The 19,547-nt window shown below is 51.2% G+C and overlaps 1 protein-coding gene across 4 annotated transcripts in view; it reads right to left on the bottom strand.

Moving 5' to 3' along the window:
* The window catches only part of NRP2 (neuropilin 2), a 116,958-nt gene extending 98,485 nt beyond the window's left edge, over positions 1 to 18,473 (bottom strand). Inside the window, exons 1-2 of one of the 4 annotated variants that reach the window (XM_043577607.1) lie at positions 17,391 to 18,473; positions 2,258 to 2,435 (exon numbers count right to left, since the gene is read on the bottom strand). In XM_043577607.1, the coding sequence (XP_043433542.1) occupies positions 2,258 to 2,435; positions 17,391 to 17,463 (251 nt within the window). In that variant the 5' untranslated portion in view covers positions 17,464 to 18,473. The remainder of the gene's footprint in view (positions 1 to 2,257; positions 2,436 to 17,390) is intronic. The other 3 variants (XM_043577605.1, XM_043577604.1, XM_043577606.1) reach the window with 3 other exon arrangements.
* Positions 18,474 to 19,547: the final 1,074 nt, after the last annotated feature.

Genomic DNA, 19,547 nt, shown 5'->3' with positions numbered 1-19,547 from the left:
AAGAGTGACAGGGAGACAGGGAGAGGAGGGGAAACGGGGGAGGGAGAGAGAATTAAGGATGAGGTTAAGTATCGGAGGCTTGACCCCAACAGAGCCTTCTTGCCAATTTGGCGCTGGGGAAAAGAGACCCCAGAAAGATTTTTCTCTGACCTTCCTGACCTTTTTGGTTCAAGCCGGAAGCATCCACGAGGGAGTGGGGAGGAAAACAGGAAGCTACTTAGTAGGGATGATAAGCCAGATGATAACCTGTAACTTGCCTGCTTCCCCTGCTCCAGGTCGAGTGCGAGGCAACATCCCTGTCCCCTTTTTGCTGCCAGAAACTCCAGCAACCTGAGTTCTCCCCATCCCTAGGGCTGAGTCCTGTGTGGGGAAGGTGGACCCTGCAGCCCCAAACAGGGCAGGAGCGTGTTTTCCTGGCCTTTCACGCTTCCCAACACGTGTTAAGTCACGCTCACCAGCTCCCCGACTTTTTCCTTCCCAGAGCCATGCCTTCTCCCCGCTGCCACTATGAATATACATAAGACGACCTCTTAGCAATTTCCCTGGGAGATTTGCTGGCATAAGCATAACAGAATTTGGCCCTCAGTCGACAGAGGTGCTTAGTCAAATTTCCCTGAGCCCAGACCCAAGCTCTCTGTGCATCACGCTTCAGTCCGTGCCAGCCGTCTGCAGCCCAGCCAAAGGCACCAGGAGCAAAGACACCCGACAGAGGAGCTCTTCTAACAGACACCCTTGCTAACGTCCACTGCGGGGAAACAGCAGGCTTGAGATGCCGTAAAAGTATTATCAGGCTGCGCATTTAACTCAGACAAAGAGGAACTTATGAGTTACCCTAAGTCATCCACTGGGTCAAGAGTAGGTCTGGGATTAGAAAAACCCATCTTATGACTCTTCGTCACATGAGGCCTCATCCATCCCGGAAACCCTCGGGTTTTCCGTGAAGACTACCTCTCGCTAGGAGAAAGCCATTATGTAGGTGTGAAGCAGTCCCAGGAGGATAACGATGCCATCGATTCACCACCTCATAGGGCTACCTGGGCTCCCACCAGGGCTACCTGGTTAAAGAGGGGTCTGTCTCCTGCACAAGGACGCGCTGGCCTGGACGTAGGCCCTGCTCCCTTGCACCTTTCTCGCCCACTGGCCCCGTTAACTTTTCAGTACTTGCAACACCTTGGTCACAAGGAATGTCCAGACTGCTCGTGAATCATAAGGGGACACTGAACACCCATCAGAGCACTGGCACATCACAGGTGCACGTTTGGAGCAGAACGTGATCGTCGGCACATTCTTTTCCGCACGGAAAACTCGTGCTATTGTTTCAATGAGCAAGGACTTTCAGATAGAGCCCGCTGGACGGTACAAAGCAAATTCACATTCTTGACATTACAATGCTACCTTCCCCTTCCCCTTCATTTAAGGGACCTCGGTGTCAAGGAGGCATTTCTAAAGCACTCACAGTTGTCCAAATGTCCACTTGGTATCTCCCAAGCTACACATTCCCAAGGCGGCAGGGCTGACGTTGTGAGACCAGCTGAGCTGTCTTGGGTGACTGACAACCTCTCTGGGCTTCAGTATGCAAGTCCTGACAGCACCAGCTTCCCAGGGCCACTGTGAGGACCGGATGGATTGCTATTTGTAAAGCAATTAGAATGGAGTCTCTTAACTGAGTCCCTAACACTGGCTTCGAGACTCTAACCGGTACAGCACAGACAACAAGAGTCAATGTGAATCTTTGACCTACCAGTGTAGCCTCCGATTTTTAACTCGCTTGCAGCTGCTTCCTCAAATAGCAGCCAGATCCTTCGGGGCTAGTCTCCGCTGGGGGGGCGGGGATCTGGCTACTAGTTTATCAAGGAAGCTGGTGGGGTTTCTGTGTGTGGTGGCAGCGGTGGAAATGGGGAGATCTCCAGGGGGAAAGTAAATCCCAAAGTCAAGAGCTGGCCTACTGTAGTCCAGCCCCTGCCCCCAGATGGATTTCTCCCTCACTGCCTCCTTTGAAGATGGGGGGCTACTCCCTACACTCTTCACTCGGGAAGGCTCTTTCTTCCATGCCATGGGATCCACGGGGCTTTTATTTCCCCTGAAGGAGAACCTCAGCTTGAGGTTTCCTCCCAACCCCCCACCGGGGTCACTGTTCAGCAGGTGCTGGGGTGGGGGGGGGGGTCCTGCCATTAGGTGTCAGAGGTGGCGGGAGGGAGCCCCGGGAGGTGGTGGGAGTGTGGCTCACGGATGCCCAACGGCACAGCATGGTGCTTACTTGCAATCGTGCTTCTCAATTTCGAAGTGAGGGTTGAAGTTGAGGACGATCTTCTGGTTGGGTTCAGGGGCGTAAACAATCCACTCGCAGTTCTGGTGGGAGGGGTAATCCTGGGGGTAACCTGGGGAGGTGATATAGCCAGCATCTTTGGAATTCAAACGACCTCCACAGGCTGAGTCTGAAAGAGAAGGCAAAGAAGCCAGAGAACTTCAAATATGCTACAGCCTTCCCCCCCCCCCCCCCCCCCCCCCGGTTCTTTTCGCTACCAGTGGCTGATTAAAACCGTCTTACAGACCTTTTATGGCAGTCCAGAAGACTAACCTACTTACTCATTCAGTGGAAGAGATTATTTCAGCTCATCTTCCCCACCCCACTCACCCAACTGCACACATACACACACACACACACACACACACACACACACACACACACAGACGTGCTCACAATTGCACACACTCCTCAAATTAAAATATTCCAGAAAATGATCATAAATATACTTAATTACATCGTCTGAGATTAACAAAAACAAGAGAGCTGCAAACATAACATGCCCCCTGCCTTTTCCTGTCTCCCCTCCTTGGCCCGTCTTCTTCTGGTGCAAACCTCTCATCTCTATCTTTATCTCATAAATCCTTCATTTCATTCGGTGTCTCCCAGCCCAGCCCAGCCCAGGCAGCCAGAAGTAACGGCTCCAGGAACTGACAACAGTGGTTTTGTGGGGCCGACCCACAACCGAGCCTGGTAACAATTACATGTGATGGGGAAGGAAGCATTTTCAGCTTTGGGCCAGAACGGGCCCTGGAGGGTGATTTTAGCTTCTTCTTCTTCTTTTTTTTTTAAGAAAGAAAAAGCAAAAGCCCCAAACATTTAATTCCACATACACCACAAATTTGATTTATTATTTCATTATACACCGAGTGGAAAAAATCTGCATCGCAGAATTCACTGGCTCTGACCTCAGAGTTTCGACAAAAGTGCTTTGTGCTTTTCTCTCGCTTTCTACCCACTGTCCCTCCTGCCCGGTCACCACCACCAGGGTGTGCTGCTGCTTTGTCCGGCGGCAACCAGTAACCAGCCATTTGAAAGGAGGCTGCAGGGGATGTAACGGCCCCCACCTTCCCAGCGGTGCCTGGCTGGAGGTAAACAGCTTCACGTGAGCCAGGAGGCGAGGGGGCGACTTCAAAGGCAGACAAGGTGGGCGCTGACATTTGAAGAATCTCCTGTACTGGGGAATGAAGTTCTGTCATCCCCAGGAGGGGTTCCTGGGGAATGGGGGTTTTGCTTAATACCACAGTAGAACAGAAGACGGGAAGGCACAAGAGCCCTGGAAATATTCAGAAGCCTCCTGGAGACCTTCCTGAGACGCATGCCTCTCTTAGCATCAATCACGATTTAATATCGCCATCTGCATGGAGCAGCATGGGCCCGTGAATTATGTATTACGGCTCAGCAGCCACCCTACAGGACGGGGTCTTTCTCCCGTGTTCACTCTTTGAGGGAAAGGGTCATGCATTTTTTAACTCTACAGGTGCACTTTACTATCCCCCATGTCTGTTGGCATTACTGTCTTCCAGACCTCTGCTTTAGATTACCAGCCTGACAGGCTTTAAATGCATAAAAGATGGGCACGCCGCACAATGGTGGTTGGGACACACAAATCCACACAAGTAGCCTTTTAGGCATCGTGCCTCCGAGAGCTCAAACTGTGCTGTGCTGAACTGCCCAGAATCTAATGGATTCAGGTTCCACTTCCTACTGGGTGGAAAACAAAAGCAGGCCATTTCCTCTGCCTAGCAGCGGCCACATCATCCTCTAACTAATGACCCCGCACCCTCCCCAGTCCAGCAGGACAATGGGCCCAGCCCTCCCGCACAGACAGAGAGGAGGCCAGCAGTGAGGCCCGGTGCCGCCCACTCCTCTGCAGCCAACCCCCACAGGCTGCCCCGGTGCCCGTGCCACCGCCATGTCGGGCACCCGACAACTTGCAGCAAGTCACGTTGTGGCCCATTGGTGCTGGCTCATTCATGCACGTGAAACTGGCTGAGAGGGACCCTCTGAGAAAGCAGCGGTGTGGGGGCTTCGATCACCAGCTGCTCTTACCACGCTAGCAGGAGAGGGAAGTTTCAACTGGGTTCCCCTCCTCTGCTAGCTATTTTGCTGAAGAGTATTGCCCTGCCGCACACTCACCCCAAACCGCGCTTTTCGCCCCGGACCTCATCAGAGGGAACCTGAGCTGAGCTCCTGTTTAGTAACTGTTATGGTTTCCACATCAACCACCCTCTCTCCCTCCTTCTCCCACCCCTGGCCTGCTTCTCTCCAGCTGCTCCTGAAAGAAGAACTTCTCCTCCTCAATTTTCCACTCCGCCCCCCTCTCCCCCCGCCACCAAGTTCAAGCTTTTAGTAATTAGACGGGGCACACATCATCAGCAATAAAGACAGGAAACTTCCTCATAGGCAGGTTTCGTTTCTCATCCACACCAGGAGCATTTTCCCACTCAGAAAACACTTTTAAATGATACACAACCCATGGCTGGTAGTCTGTATTTTCCACGGTAAAAACTTAACTGAAAGATAAAGGAGTAACACATCTCTTTCTGTCCTTTCTTTATCCGAAGAAAATCAAGGTGCTTTATTAAAATTTTTGAAAACTCATTAAAACATCTGCTTTGCTTTCGTGTGGTTAACCCTTTCGATACCCAAACATTTATAAACTCACATTCTTGTGTGGATGGCCCTCACACTCAGAAACACACACAGACGTGGATATTGCACATATATCGGGTACGTAGACATATTAGAAAGTCACACTTCAGTCCCGCACACACTTTCACACCCTCTCATAAAATATCACACCTCATTTGCGCAGACATATATCCACCAAGATAAATACTAGAATTTCTGTCCCTATTTTTCTTGGAGAGAACTGAATTCTTGAAATATATCAGTAAAACTTGTAAGGAAAACACACTTAATCCCTCTACACCTCCTCTTGATAATGCATATTTCATATCCAGGTTTGGGGGCCCTTCATTTCTTAAATACAAAGACACCCCCAACCGAAATGAGCTGGACTTTCTTCTGACCATCTATTACCTTGGAGGCCTGTATTGTGTCCCCCTGTATTATGTGGAACAGCATAAATGCTCTCTGTCCTGTCTCAGAGGAGTCCAGCCCAGGCAAAAGAGAGTTGAACTCAAGGGCAAACCCCTTTAGGCCAGTCTCCACAGACTGAAGGGGAGTTGACCCTGGTGAAGTTTGAGCTACTGAGCCTGTTTGGTGAGTTAACAAGGGACTTCTTTCTCCAACCATTTTGTGAATACCTTTCACCTGGGGCAAATTCATTTCCCAAAGAGGAGCAGGCAAACCCAGGCCTGGGCTGTTCAGATGGGGTTTTCTCCTACATCTGGGAGGGAAGCCTGAGGGATGAGTCAGCTGAGGCCAGATAAAGACCTCGGAGGCCCAAGAATAAAAGGATTAAAGTGACACCTCTAGATGTAGTTGGAAAGAAAGTCCTAAAGTCACAGAGGCCTGATTTTTTTTTCCTCCAAGATGAGTATCTAGGTGTTTTTATTTCACATATGAAATGTCAGATTATTTCGGACATCTGTATCTTTCTGTCTCTCTTTTTTCGTTTTTGTTTTCTCTTCCTCCGGTGCCCTTGTTTTGCTGGTCACCTAAGTATCATCTGATGCTGCCTGCAGGTAAACTGGCTCCTGATCTCAGCAAAGGGATTTTGTATTCATCCACTTAACAATTCTAAGGTGCTCTGCCAGCCTCGGAAGGAACTCAACCTCCTACAGAACCCAATTTAGGACACACCGCAGTTCCTCCGTAACATCAGATTTTTAGGAAGTCATAAGGAATAAAAGAAAATCTTAAAAAAAAAAAAAATCTGGTCACCTTCTAAGGAAATTCAACAGAAGTTGTTTTAAAGGAACACTCTATGGCTTAACCTTGACAGCGGGATTCACTAAAAGAAGCCTGACTGTTGTGAGTACTTTAAAAAAAATTTTTTTTTTAACGTTTATTTATTTTTGAGACAGAGAGAGACAGAGCGTGAACAGGGGAGGGGCAGAGAGAGAGGGAGACACAGAATCTGAAACAGGCTCCGGGCTCTGAGGGGTCAGCCCAGAGCCTGACGCGGGGCTCGAACTCACAGACCGTGAGATCATGACCCGAGCCGGAGTCGGACGCTCAACCGACCGAGCCACCCAGGCGCCCCATGAGTACTTTTAAATAATTAGAATGGCAATGGCTTACTTCAGGACAGGGAGAGACACCAGGTGACACCAGGCGACAGAAAGCTGGAAGTCCCACAGAAAAGGGAGAAAAATCAGATCACCTGGGTTAGCCGAACTGAAAAAAAAAGTCCTGGGCAAAAATGGACGTTTAGGACTCGCTGAAGGTGGGATTGGAGAGTCCGGCTGTTGTCGGAGGTGCGTCTGGGGTAATGAAGCGGGGTGGAGTGGTCTGAGAGTAGTTAAGAGGGGACACGGCACTTGGATTCTTGGTGACCTTCCTGGGTCTCAGCTTCCTAAACTGTAATTCAACGAGTGGATTGAATGAAGTGGGATGAAGCGTGTAGTTTTCAAAATTCTTCTTAGAAGGTGTTTGTTTTCTCTTTGGATAAAACTCTACCCAGAACTCCAGTGTCCAAAGCAGAGAGAAGTGGAGCTCTCTTGGATGCAGGAGGTAGGGTGACGAGAAGAGGTGTTGAGTCTGGGCCCCGCAGTTCCCTCATCACCTCTGAGGGGCTTTCTCCGTAAGAAGATCGGGCTTCTTGGAACAGGACGTGACACCCACCGAACTAGGCATCAGTTCCCTTATTACTTTAAAATGCCTTGTGAAAGAGAAGGAGTAGGCTGATTGGAAGACACCTCTTTCTTTTTCAAGTTTATTTTTATTTATTTTGAGAAAGATACAGAGAGCAAGAGGAGGAGGAGCAGAGACAGAAGGAGAGAGAATCCCAAGCAGGCTCCACGCCATCAGCCCGGGGCCCGATGTGGGGCCGGAACTCACTAACCGCAAGATCATGACCTGGGCTGAAATCAAGAGTCGGCCACTTAACCGACCGAGCCACCCAGCCACCCCAAACATCTATTTCTTGTATGTACCTGAGGGCCATACACTTGGTGGAGAAAAGCAGTCGGTCTCATTTCCTATGAAAATACTGTCCTTTATTTATTAAACAATTTATCCTTTGTCCACAGCATAACCCCATCCCGTTTCCACTTCTACAGCATTTCCTTCTTTAAGTTATTAGTAGCAGGGCAAAGAAGAAGCTCTTTCTCCTACTTGAAAAGAGAGACGGTTGTCACCTTGCCACCTGACTGACAAGAAGCCTTGTCTTCAATGTGGTCTCACCACGGGCAAGCTGTGTGACCTTGGGTAAGTCAGTAAACACCTCTGAGCCTTTGTTTTCTCATCTGTAAAATGAAGGGAGTGATGCTAAAGGTCAGTTCCAGGTTCTAAAATGCGAAGCCTGTATAATGAGGTGAGGAAAAGATCCTATACAACCGATAGGTGGAACCAAAAATGTAAAACCTGGTCTCCCCTCCTAGAGAACGAGACATTTGTTCAAGGTGCCGCTTCTGTTTCCTCTGTTTGGTAAGCCTTGAAACAACCCCTAGGATTTTTCCGATGAACATGCCCGTCTTGCATTATGGAGAGTTCAAATGTCTCTTTTAATCACATTAGCTCTACTGACGTGAGTTTCTCTCCTTAACTGAGTCTGTGGCTGCATGCTTAATAAATAGTGTGGATGTTCCGCAGTGTGTGTGCGCGTGTCCACAACAGCGATGCATAAAAGGAAAGCCCAAGAAGAGTTTCTTCAAATCCCTTGCCTGAATCATCTAAGTCCTCCGCTCAGGGTTTTAACCAAATTTTGCTCGCTAACCCCGGATAAGCTGCTTTTTAAGAGTTATTTCTGGGAGCCGAGGCTGGATTTTGTTTTATTCAAAGCGACTTCAGTCTGTCACAAGACAGTCTCATAAAATCTGTATCTTGGCTTAAGCTGGGAAGAAATGAACCGATCCATCAGCCTAGGAATGTGGCTGTTTGACCACTTCCTAAGGCAACTGGGAGGGGATTCAATCTATTCAATTTATGGGGCCGGGTGCCATTGAGTGATGTACTCCTGAAGGCACAGCAAATGGAAATCTCTGTGAACTTTTGCAGTGATAAAGTTCAAAATCTGAATAAAAGAACCTCCGGGAGGACAGGATGGAGGGGATGAGAGAGAGGGAATGAGGCCAGCCTGTGAGCATGGAGAGAGGAGTGAGGAACCGGGCAGGCTTTTGCTTCGGAAACACTTGCCGTGGATTCGGAGGGGACAGAACTGGAAATTGGGTCTGGAAGTAGGCCCTTTGGAAAGTCTTCTCCCCTTAATCTGGATTCTAAACATGAACCTTCATTTCAGTGTTACAACGTAAGTTCGATGCGATGACCCCCTCTGACCTCGAATCATGCCACCTGTGGTAACCTTGTTATTTGTCATCTTATATCAGAAACAAATGCAATTCCAATAGGGCAGTCAATATAATAGCATTAGTTTATATTTATGTCCACTCTTTTCCAGCCCTCATTGCAAATGCAATTTTGATGCCCTTGATGAGAGATCTGGGATTACAACTCCTGACCATTTCAACAGACATTTGGGGAAGGAAATGGAAGAAGAATAATTTTGAGGTCTCTCCAAAAACCAAAGGAGAATAAAAGGTAATATAATATTTTTTTCCATTTATTTTGATTAACTGAAGGCTTATGTTGAAACGTCAATGGCTCCCCATTGGTTAGTGAATGAAATCCAACTCCCGAGGCCTGGCAACGGGGCCTTGCATTTAGCCGAACCTATCATTTCCGACCTTCTTTGCAATCATTTCCCTCCACACGTTCTAAACTGCAGCTCCCGAGTGTTCCCCAAATACACCAGTGTCCATTCCTCTGCTCCCATCTTCCCCTATTACACCTTTTCCAGCTCTAACGCCCATCCATCCTCTCCATCCGGGCTCAGATGTGACCTCCACCCTTCCCTCCCTGGTGCCTCACACCAAGACTACTGTTCCCCCCTCCCTGTCTGGAACCTCCGAGACGGAAGCTCTTTAATGTCCTTCTAAGGCGTGTGAGGGCTCCGGAAGGCCTTATCTGTTCTTCTCCACCGTGGCAACTCGAGGGTGTGACTCCTTCCTCGGTGAACTTTATAGGATCAGACTCAGAGTCTTACCCAAAAGTCAGACTCGGTGACGTTTGGTGAATTATTCAGTTACTAGCTGCCTAACATAACACCAGAAGCAGCCCTAGCTGCCACGGACTCCGAGGAAGCCTCAACACAATCACTCTGCTTCTCTAGTACGACTCTTCTTCCCCAGCCCGCAGCTGCTGTTGAATGCGGAGATGTTTTTGTGGTGAACCGAGAGTTTCAGTTAACTTGTTTGGAACAATAATACCTGGTCATGAGGCAGGGTTGAGTCCCGTGAACCATGTCTCCAAAGACACTCTGAGCCTCCGCTAATAATGATGCAGGTCAAAGGATATTTACATCTTAATCCTAATGATGGTAAAAATAATTTATCTGAGGGTCTCTTGGCCTCCCTCACTCTTCCAGAGGTGAGTTCTAGATATTTGTTGTCAGTAGCAGCAGGAAGATGCACATTACTTCTTCGTCACTAAGCTGTTTGCTGGTAACAGATTATCTCTTGCTGGGTTTCAGTTCCTTTCTCTCTACTTCTATCTCCCCATCTCCCTTCCCCTGGCCCCCATTATGCCTTTAGGGCACATCTGTTTTATTTTTTTGCCTTTATCAAAGCAATTATTATTACGGCTCGGCCCAGTAATTTGCAATTCCCTCTATCTTCTTTGCTGAAAGACTGGCCAGAGCCCAGATCACTAGTTATCAGGATCCTTGGAGGCAGTGAGCAGGGTATCACCGGCTTTGTGCATTAAGCAGGCCAGCAGCCCCGTCCTCTGCACACTACTGGGGAGAGCTTTCCTTTTGTTATTCCCAGCTCCCCCACCCCTCCTTTTTTTCTGGATTAGATCCTGACTCTTTTATGAAGACCCAGAGGGAAATGGGATTATTAAGAGTCTTGCTGGGTAAAAGCTATTTTGTCTTTATGATGACTTTCTTGAGTTTAGCTGCTGAGGGGCTTTAATGCCAGAGTAGAAGTTATTGCACATTCAGGGGAGCACCGTGCACAGAGTGCTCCCTGCTGAGCACACCTTCTGTGATGAAGGATGGAAAGGGAGGAAAGGGGAGGAAAGGAAAGGAAAGGGAAGGAAAGGAAAGGGAAGGGAAGGGAGGGAAGGGAGGGGAGGGAAGGGAAGGGAAGGTAGGGGAGGGGAAGGGAAGGGAAGGGAAGGGAAGGGAAGGGAAGGGAAGGGAAGGGAAGGGAAGGGAAGGGAAGGAGAGAGATAAAAAATAAGTAGAGGCCAGAGCACTGAAAGCAGAAGAACAAGGAGAGAAAAAAATGGCAACGAGGAGACGTAAATTTTAGATGAAAATCCAGCAAAGACTATTGCTCTCTGAAGAACAGTGTGAGTGATCATCTGAAGCTTATAAAACATAGACAAACGTTCAGTGGGGTGAGAGCCGAGAAAGAATAATTATTTACTTATTAAAAATAACAAACATACTACAATGGTTATAATGTGCTTCCTATGGTCATGAGATACAGTGATTAAGTGCCTTTAGAATAGGCTTGATATGGGCCAAATAGTATTCTATGTAATCTGGCATAGCACAAAACAAAACAAAAACCTATGGAGCAGGTATTACTATCAAACATACTTTACAGAAAAAGAAATTGAGGTACAGAGAGATTAAGTGTTCTAGACCACAGAGCTGGCAAATGGCTGAGCTGGATTTTAAACCTAGGCGGTCTGGCTTCTGTACCTCAGAAGCTGGGAAGCCCAAAGAAGGGCTCCCCCAAACCTCTATGTGACAAACTTATTTAGTGCCATTTACGGAAAGACAAATGTTTTGCCTGTGTGAAAACTCCCTTTTCTCTTCCTGTGCCAGTACTCTGTCTGCGTGAACAATGAGAGACGTGTTCAAGGCTGGGCTGTGGGGAGGGCGAGAAGCACTTAACACCTTCTCCGCTGCCTGCACACGCTGGCACCCAGCTTCTTGTCATCCTGACTGTCTTTCCTGTGTACTGGAAACCAACGTATGTCTTCGGCTCTAGAGGGAGGGTGGTGTGGATAGATGTTTCAGGTCTGAAACCATGTGTCACAACATTGAGGGGTTTTTTGCTGGCAACTCCCATTTGTCTCCTTTTCTCAACCCCACTCAACCCTATCCTAAATGCCACATTGTTATTGTTCTACTGGATAGGAGCAGCATTTTCAGAAACGGGGGATTTATTTTTATAGCACAGCTGGTCTGCCAAAGGTCACATAATTTGGCAACGTTCCCAGTGGTTAAAAATTAATTTCTTCTTATTAATACAACCAAGGTCCCATAGGATGGGAGCTCAGCCTTATCTAAACTTGACAGCTTCCTAAACCTTCAGAAGATGCTTTCTCCTGGAGGGCCAGTCATGCTACAGGGCCACTGTGTCCAGGAATCCAGCCTCACCGAATCCTGTTAGGTAATGAAACCATTAAGCCCCTAGGCCATTTCTCATCAAGGCAGATAAAGCTTTCAAAAATGCTGTAGGCTCTCTAGGACAAACTTCTGCGGTATCTTCCATGAGTGGGTTAATTAAAAAAGAAAAGGAAGAAAAGCGAATTCTTTACCTGGAAGGAAAGGTACAAAGACTAACTCTTGGGGATCAAACTCCTATCTGCCATTCAAAGAGGGTGCCTCAACGATGATGATACAGTGGTAAACAATGGTCAAATGACAAAATACCTAAAATATGTTAATGATAACATAAACTACTGCCCAGATGTTACTTTTCAAGTCCTTTTTCATCCACGCAAGAAATAGAAAGGTATTATGCTTAAAAAATTTTTTTTAACGTTTATTCATTTTTGAGAGAAAGAGAGAGAGAGAGAGAGAGAGAGAGAGAGAGAGAGAGAGTGCATGAGTGGGAGAGGGGCAGAGACAGAGGGAGACACAGAATCTGCAGCAGGCTCCAGGCTCTGAGCTGTCAGCACAGAGCCCAACGCGGGGCTCAAACTCACGAACTTCGAGATCATGACCTGACCCGACCGAAGTTGGCCGCTTAACTGACTGAGCCACCCAGGCGCCCTGGAAGGTGTTATGCTTCTGCTCCATCTTTTACAAAAGGAAAAAAAAATCTCAGTTCTATTTCCTCATCTTTCCCTCGACTTCTGGGGAATGTATTCCGAAAACTCTTACCAACGAACCTGGCTCTGAATTCAGTCAACCAAGAATTGTCCCACACTCTGGTCACCCAAAGTCAGCTCATTCTCTTGATTACTTTAATGAGCAGCTGAATGAAAGACACCAAGTAGGGGCCTCAGAATCACCTGAGTCCATGGCGTTTCTCCCCAGTGACGCCCCCAGACCCCTCCCAGCTCTTGTTTACATTCATGCCTCATTGCATGTGAATTGGCATCTGGGCTCCTAACTTTTTCTGTACTACAAAGATAGGAACTGGCCTTTCTGGTTGCAGAATATGGACTTCACATTCAACAGCAGGGGATGAGAGCCATTTGGTAGACAGCAGGAGTCCTGTCTAGACAGCCTGGGGTCCCAGTCACTGGAGCCTTCCAACCTTCCATTTTGCCAGTTGTGTGCTCTGTGACTTAATCGGAGGGCTCTGCAGAATGGCATCAAAGTCCAAACCAGTGGTGCTGCTTGGGCATTCACAACTTCACCAGGCACATCTTGGACAAGAAGGTGCTTGCCTGGAACACTCATGGGGAGCTCTCTTCTTTCCACTGTTTGCACTGTGTGTTCTGTTGGCAGTTGGTAACAGCTTCATTACCTCTAGTGGCTGTTTATGGGGTAAAGTTTACTGGGCACACGTTGAATGTGGGCATGAGACCAGTCCCCAGAGCATAGAGCAGGCTGTCTGTGTACAATCTAGGAGTTCACAGTTTTGCTTGCAAATTATTGTATCTATACCTACCCATAGTCATCCCGCATTTTGGGGAGACAGGCTAAAAAAGAACGTCTGCCCAATAAGGGCGCCTAGAACGTCACTGCTTCTCATTTAGGATTTGTTTGAACCCAGACCTATCTCCCACAGACAATTTAGACCTCTTATCTGATCATCCATTCCGCACGCAAGGTTGATTGGCCGCGTCTGCCCCGTGTCCATGGCAATGGTGTTTAAAGCCAAGCACAGATCAAAGCTGGGGGGGGGGGCGCGGGTGGAGTGCGGGGGGGAAGGTTGTTGGTTATAGGGTCCGGGTTCTTTGGGCCCCAAGTGGTGAGGAGGGGCGTTGGGGCTGGGAGTTGCCACCATCTGAAGAAGCCCATTGTCAGGGCCTGAATGATTTCCCGAGCAAACCCCAGACCCACCCCCCATCAACTCGAGCAAAGGGGAGTTTCGAGGCCAGGCGCTGACAACGAGTGGCCAGCGCCAGGGGGCTCTCCACTCAGTCTGAAAACGAAAGGAAAGGAGGCGGAGGGAGGGCAGCGAGCATTGAGCACACGCCAGTAAACCAGAGTGTGGATCCCCTCCCCTTCCAGAGAAATTCAACCGGAGCCGCAGAAGCTGCGACAAGGATGAGCCGGATCCTCTAAGCTTGCCAGGAAAGCTGATTCCCACCCCACCCCCACGGTTCCCAGAGGAGCAACCGGTTCATTCCACCACCACCCCCCGCCAGCCCCAGGACGTTGGCTCTGCGGGTGCCCCCCACCCAGCCGCCGGACGCCTGGGACCCGGTTGGAAAAACTGCGGTGCAGTCAGCCGGAGGCAAAGGGTGGGGGCAGCCGTTTAATCACCGCTCGCCTCGCCTCCATTAACTTGTATTGATATTAAAAAGAAATCAATCAGTGAAAATGAAGCATTGGCCGTGAATATTTTTTTCTCACGTGGAAAAGCAAGGAGCGAGGCGGCGGGGGAGGGGAGGCGGACCGCGCCGGAGACTGCAGGTTTCTCCCGAGCGGAGAGCCGCAGCGGCGACTTAACTTTCTGGCAGTGGGCAGCGTGGAGGAAATGCCGCAAGCCTCTCCCTGGGGGTGTCCTTAGTCAGGAGGAGGAGGCGACAAGGCTGGAGGAGTTGGAGGCGGCCAACTTCTCCCAGGCCCGAGCCTTGGTTTTGCTTTCGCTGGGAATATTTTTGCCTAATAGAATGTTTATGGATCGTTCGGCTGTGTTTCTGCTGCTCAGCCCAAACAAATCGATGCGGCGTTAGAGGCGGCGCGGAGGGCTGGGGCGGGCTGGGGGGCCACCACGTCCCCACCACGTGGATGCCGGCGCGCCGCGTGCTCTTCACCTGCTCAGGCGCACCGGCGGGCGCTGGGCGCTACTAGGGGCAGTGGAAGTTGCGCGCATTCCCGCGGCTAGAGCTGGCTCCTTTCCGCCCCTCTCCGCCCCGGATTCCGAAATCCCCCCCCCCCCCGCCCCCTGGCTTCCCACGTCCCAGCTTCGCCAGCGTTCTGATCCCCTGCTCCGCCTCAGCCCCGCGGAGCCGGCCCGCCAGGGGCGGCGGGGGAGGGGAGAGATTCAGCGCGGAGCAGAGCGCGGAAGGCAGGAGGGGGCGCTCCGGTCTGGGTCCTCGGAGCGGCCCCGAGCCCAGGAGGAGGGAGGCATGTCGGCGGCGCGGCTACGATCTGGCGAGGCAGCGTGGCAGAGAGTGGGGGAGCCTGATGCGCGCAGCCCGCGCGGCCTCCCTGCTGCCCGCCAGTCCGAGAGTGCCGCCGCGGCCACAGGGTTATTTGCTCAGTCGCTTCCCCTCATGCACCTTCCGCTCTCCCTTTCCCCTGACTCCTTCTCGGAACGGGTTCCCGCCGCCGCTGCCGCCGGCTGGGCTCGGCCCCCTCCCGGCAGACGCGCACCGGGTGAGTCAGAGGTCTAGAAGGGCCTCGCCCTTTGCCACCCGCTGCCAGCTCCCCGGGTGCCAGTCGGGTGCTCCAACAGGAAGTCCGAGCTCCCCGCGGCTTGCTTTCGCCTTTTCAAGGGGCTGGAGAATATCCACCTAGGGCGGGTCCCAGCTCCGCGTCCCACGAGGGGATCCCACCCCGGCGGTAAGGCTGCTGCGGCAGCGTCGTACCGGATGACCTGCCCCGCGCTCAGCGCCTCTGGGCTTCTCTAGAAGTGACGCAGCGCGGCCCGGGGCGAGGGTGGGAGGGGGTTCTGCAGAGAGCGCGAAAGGCAGGTGGCAGAGCGGGAGTGGGTTCGAGCGGGTGTCGCACACAAACGTACACTTCGCGCAGAGCTCGGGGACAGATGTGCGAACATCTGGGGTAGGAGATGGCCCCTGAGTCTTCACGACCCCTCCCGCTCCGCAGAGAACACAGAACCTGAAGTTGTGTGTTGCGAGTGTGTGTGTGTATGTGTGTGTGTGTGCGTGCGCGCGCGCGCGCATGCCGGTGTGTGCCCCAGTGTGCGCGCGCTCGCCGGGGCCTACTAGAGTCCGTGCCTGAATACATAATATATACCGTGGGCATCTTCCCCGCGTGCGCGCGCGCGCGCGCACACACACACACACACACACACAGCGAATCACACAAACATACATAATTTATGCAGCATCTAGGTCTGTGGGAGGTAATTTAATTTCGCTTCAAGCTGGGAACTTAGAATTAAGGCAAGAGGGAATCGGGAGACACAAGAAATCTCCCCAAGTGGGACCTGCACCCATCTTTTGATAACGATTTGCAGCTGCCCTGAAGACCAGCTATGGCAGAGAAGGAGCAGCAAACGGGTGGATTTCGATAGCAAGGGCATTCCTCAGGCTTCCTTCCCCTCAAATAAACACTCAAGCTTAAATGGGGTGTGTTGGCGGTGATAACCAGAGCACCAGGCGCAAAGCTTCCCCTTTAGGCGCCCACAGGACTCACTAGCCCGCTCGATGGGGGAAAGGGGGGGACGTGCCCAGGGAGCTGCTGCAAGGGGTTAACCCTACCACTGCGGCCATAGCCTTGGAGGTGCCTACCGGTAAGGGCACTTCAGCCAGGCTTTATCTCCTCTTTCTCTTTCCCCTATTTCCTCCATAGATGGTTTCCCCCATTCTCAATCACCTGTAGCAGCTTCCAAGAGTTTTGTCAGATTCCAGACACTGTTCTCAGAGGGGAGAGAGGTTCACCCTGGAGAGTGGTGTGGGGAAGGAAGGACAAGCCCCACTAGATTCCCTGCAACCAGAAATCCCCGCTCAGGCAGGGTGCCCCTTGCCAGCCCACCTCCCCGCTGCCAAATACTGGCCCCAGACTCTTCTGGGCCTTGCAGTCCTTATCTCTGCAGTCTGTCCACACACCCTTTTTGGCAGTGGTTGAGAACAAATTCCACTCAAAAGTTTCTAACCACTTCACAAGAGTAAGAGACCTTCGAAGGCCACGCAGTCTGTTTTATCTAATACGGATTTTTAAAAGAACATGATTTACTTTCCCAGAAAACACATGGATGCAGGAAGGAGAGCGGGGACGGACCAGCGCCTGGGTAGCCAACAGCGCCCAGCCCAGCCCCAAGCCCCCAGCTCAGCCGCAGGCCAACTTGCTCCATCAGCCTGAGCCCTAGGATTCTGAGGCGTATCCACACAGTCTGCAAAGAATCCACAGCACTGGAAAACCAAAACTAGACTCTTGTCTTTCCCAAGCCCTTCAGTTAACATTGCTCAATGGAGCTAAGTGGAGAGAATGCAAATGATTTATATTTCACTGGCTAGGTTGAAGAAACTCAAGGGAGATGTGTTCTGCCTCAAGACAGGGGGAAAAAAATCCCAAAAACTGTAATGCAAAGGCTTTGTAGTATTTTTAAACCTTTGATTCAGTCCATATGTGACATCTGAACACCGCCAAATTCTGTCTATGTTTCAAAACACACACACACACACACACACACACACACACACACAGTGCTAGCAGGAGAGAAAAGTTGGGTTTTAGAAGCGGTGGTGGTATAGGGAGGGCCGGCTGGGATCTCTCTTTAAGTTATTTAGTATTGAGGGAGCCTCCTTCTATGCCATCCCATGTGCCCAGAATGAGCGGTTGCTTTTAAAGGGAAAAGCATGTTGAAATGAACAGAAAAAAAAAAAAAAAAAACTTTTAGGGGCTTACCTGGTTGGCCTCTCACTTCGTGTCCTGAAAAGTAGAGAGCCAAGAAAACCCAGGTGAGAGGAAACATATCCATTTTGGAGAAGGAGGCTCTCTCCAGAGCTGGATTTGTAGATGTCTTGTATAATTTTAAGTCTTTGTGTTTTTCTCTCTCTTACGTTCTTCCTTACAGTGTCTTCTGCAAAGGTTTCTAATGGTCAGGGTTTCCCTCCTGGGTCCTGACGGCCCGTCTTCACCTTTATTCTTGCTGGATTCTCACCTAAGAGGAGGGTGGCTCTTGAAATCAGCAAAGCGGGAGCAAGCCAGGAAGGGGGGACGGGTTTCCTCTCTTAAAAACAAAACGCATCTATGTCCTCTCCAGTTCCTCAAAGTATCATTTCCTTTATCCTACAACATCACGAATATTTCCCGAAAGCCAAGCGTAAAAAAAAAAAATTATAATAAAAATAAAAGCCCAGACTTGCTTTGGGCATCACACGGCCCCCAGGCAGCTGTGTGATCTCAGAGGCGTAAACTGACACACATCTCCAGGCACCCGGGACCGACACGCGGGCGGAGGCAGCGACCGCCGGACGGCCCGAGTGGGAGAGGCGGCCGCCCCGCTCTTGCCCTCGCCGGATTCCCCTAGCGGGAGCCTCCCCAACGACTACACCCGCTCGGCCAGCCAGACGAGGGGAGTCCGAGGAAAGAAGCTGCGGCTGCGGCGGCGGCGGCTGCTGCTGCTGCTGTTGCTGCTGCTGCTGCTGGCGGGGCGGCGGCGGCTGGGATCGCCTGGGAGTGAGCGAGCCCCTCTCCGAGTTCGCTCGCGCCCGCCCTCACCTCCACCTCGCCCAGCGCCTCGCCGCGGTCTGCGCGTCTGAGGATGTGCCGGGGGCGGGCTGCGGGCTGGTGCCTCGCTCGCCTTCTCTGCTTCCCCTCCGGCTCCCCCCAGCCTTTTCAGGCCGAGCAGCATGTGGATGTCAGAGCCGCGGCAGAGCTATCCGATTACGCGCCGGCTCAGGGCCCGCCCCTTCTGTGTTCCTGATTAAAGAGGCAGCCGCGGAGACGAGCGGCGCACAGCCCAGCGCCGCGGCACCCGGCTCGGGCGGGGCGGCGGCGGTTCCCCACCCCCCCCAGCCGCGGCCCGATCAAAGTTGAGGCGTCTCCCACCCAGGCTCTCCTCTCCCACCCAGCCGCTTCTCTCCCACCCGGCACCTCCCGCCCACCCCGGGCACCTCCGCGGCTGGCTGCGCCCGGCCGCCCGTGCGCACAGCCGGGGAGAGGGAGCGCCCCCGGGGCACCTCCAGGGCGCAGTGCCCTTGGCCGCGTTGTCCCCGCCCGGGGGAGACTACGCAGGAAATGGGGGAAATCCCTGTTCCCCCCCCAAATTCCCTGGCTCCGAGGCCACACACGTAGAACCCAGCACAATGCCACGCGCAATGGCGTTACAGGAGGAGTTGGGTGGCGTACGGTGTTTGGTGTGGGGAACCAGGCGGCAGCTCAGCCATGCGTTCGCACAGGCAGCAGTGCGTGGCGGCGGCACACACCGTCAGCCCAGGCTGAATAAAACCCCAAACACTCGTGCGCTTACTACTCAGATCCTTTGTTGTGTCCCAAACATACTCCTGTCCTCGCCGGGCGAGCATTTAGTTCTCTCTGCGCACCCAACTTGTAACCAGCAGAAGGAGAGGGACTTTCCGCAAAGAATTTCTTCAGGCAATTAAACCCGGTTCTCCCTAGTCCTCCCCAAAAGCACAGGTACACGAGGGCTTCTCCTCAAAACGCTACTGTAACGACTACCTTTTCCCCCATGGAAATGTGGCCACAGCGCGCAGAGAAAGAAAACCGCATTATGCCAACTATTTTTAAATGGAGGTGTGAAAACTGTTTAGAGGGAGTTGCAAGCTAACAGCTGGGGCAACACTTGTATCTTTGTTTCTGAGGATGGCTTTGCGGATTCCAAACTGTCTTGCTTCACTAAGCACCTATTACTACATTATCATGAAGACTCTAACAAGAACAGTCTAAATAACACTCTGCATATACCTTCTCTGCCACTCTGCGGATTAAGAAAAATAAAGTTTCGGTGACAAGAAGCACACACACATCCGACTACCCATTTATTTCTTTGCTTGCACTTGTGGATTCTTCTGGGTGGTTTTGCTCCTTATCTGGACTTGC

This window comes from Prionailurus bengalensis, chromosome C1 (genome assembly GCF_016509475.1).
Source record: "Prionailurus bengalensis isolate Pbe53 chromosome C1, Fcat_Pben_1.1_paternal_pri, whole genome shotgun sequence".
Classification (NCBI taxonomy): Eukaryota; Metazoa; Chordata; class Mammalia; order Carnivora; family Felidae; genus Prionailurus; species Prionailurus bengalensis.
Note: the sequence above shows the minus strand (reverse complement) of the source record. Positions and strands in the feature narration are given on the sequence as shown.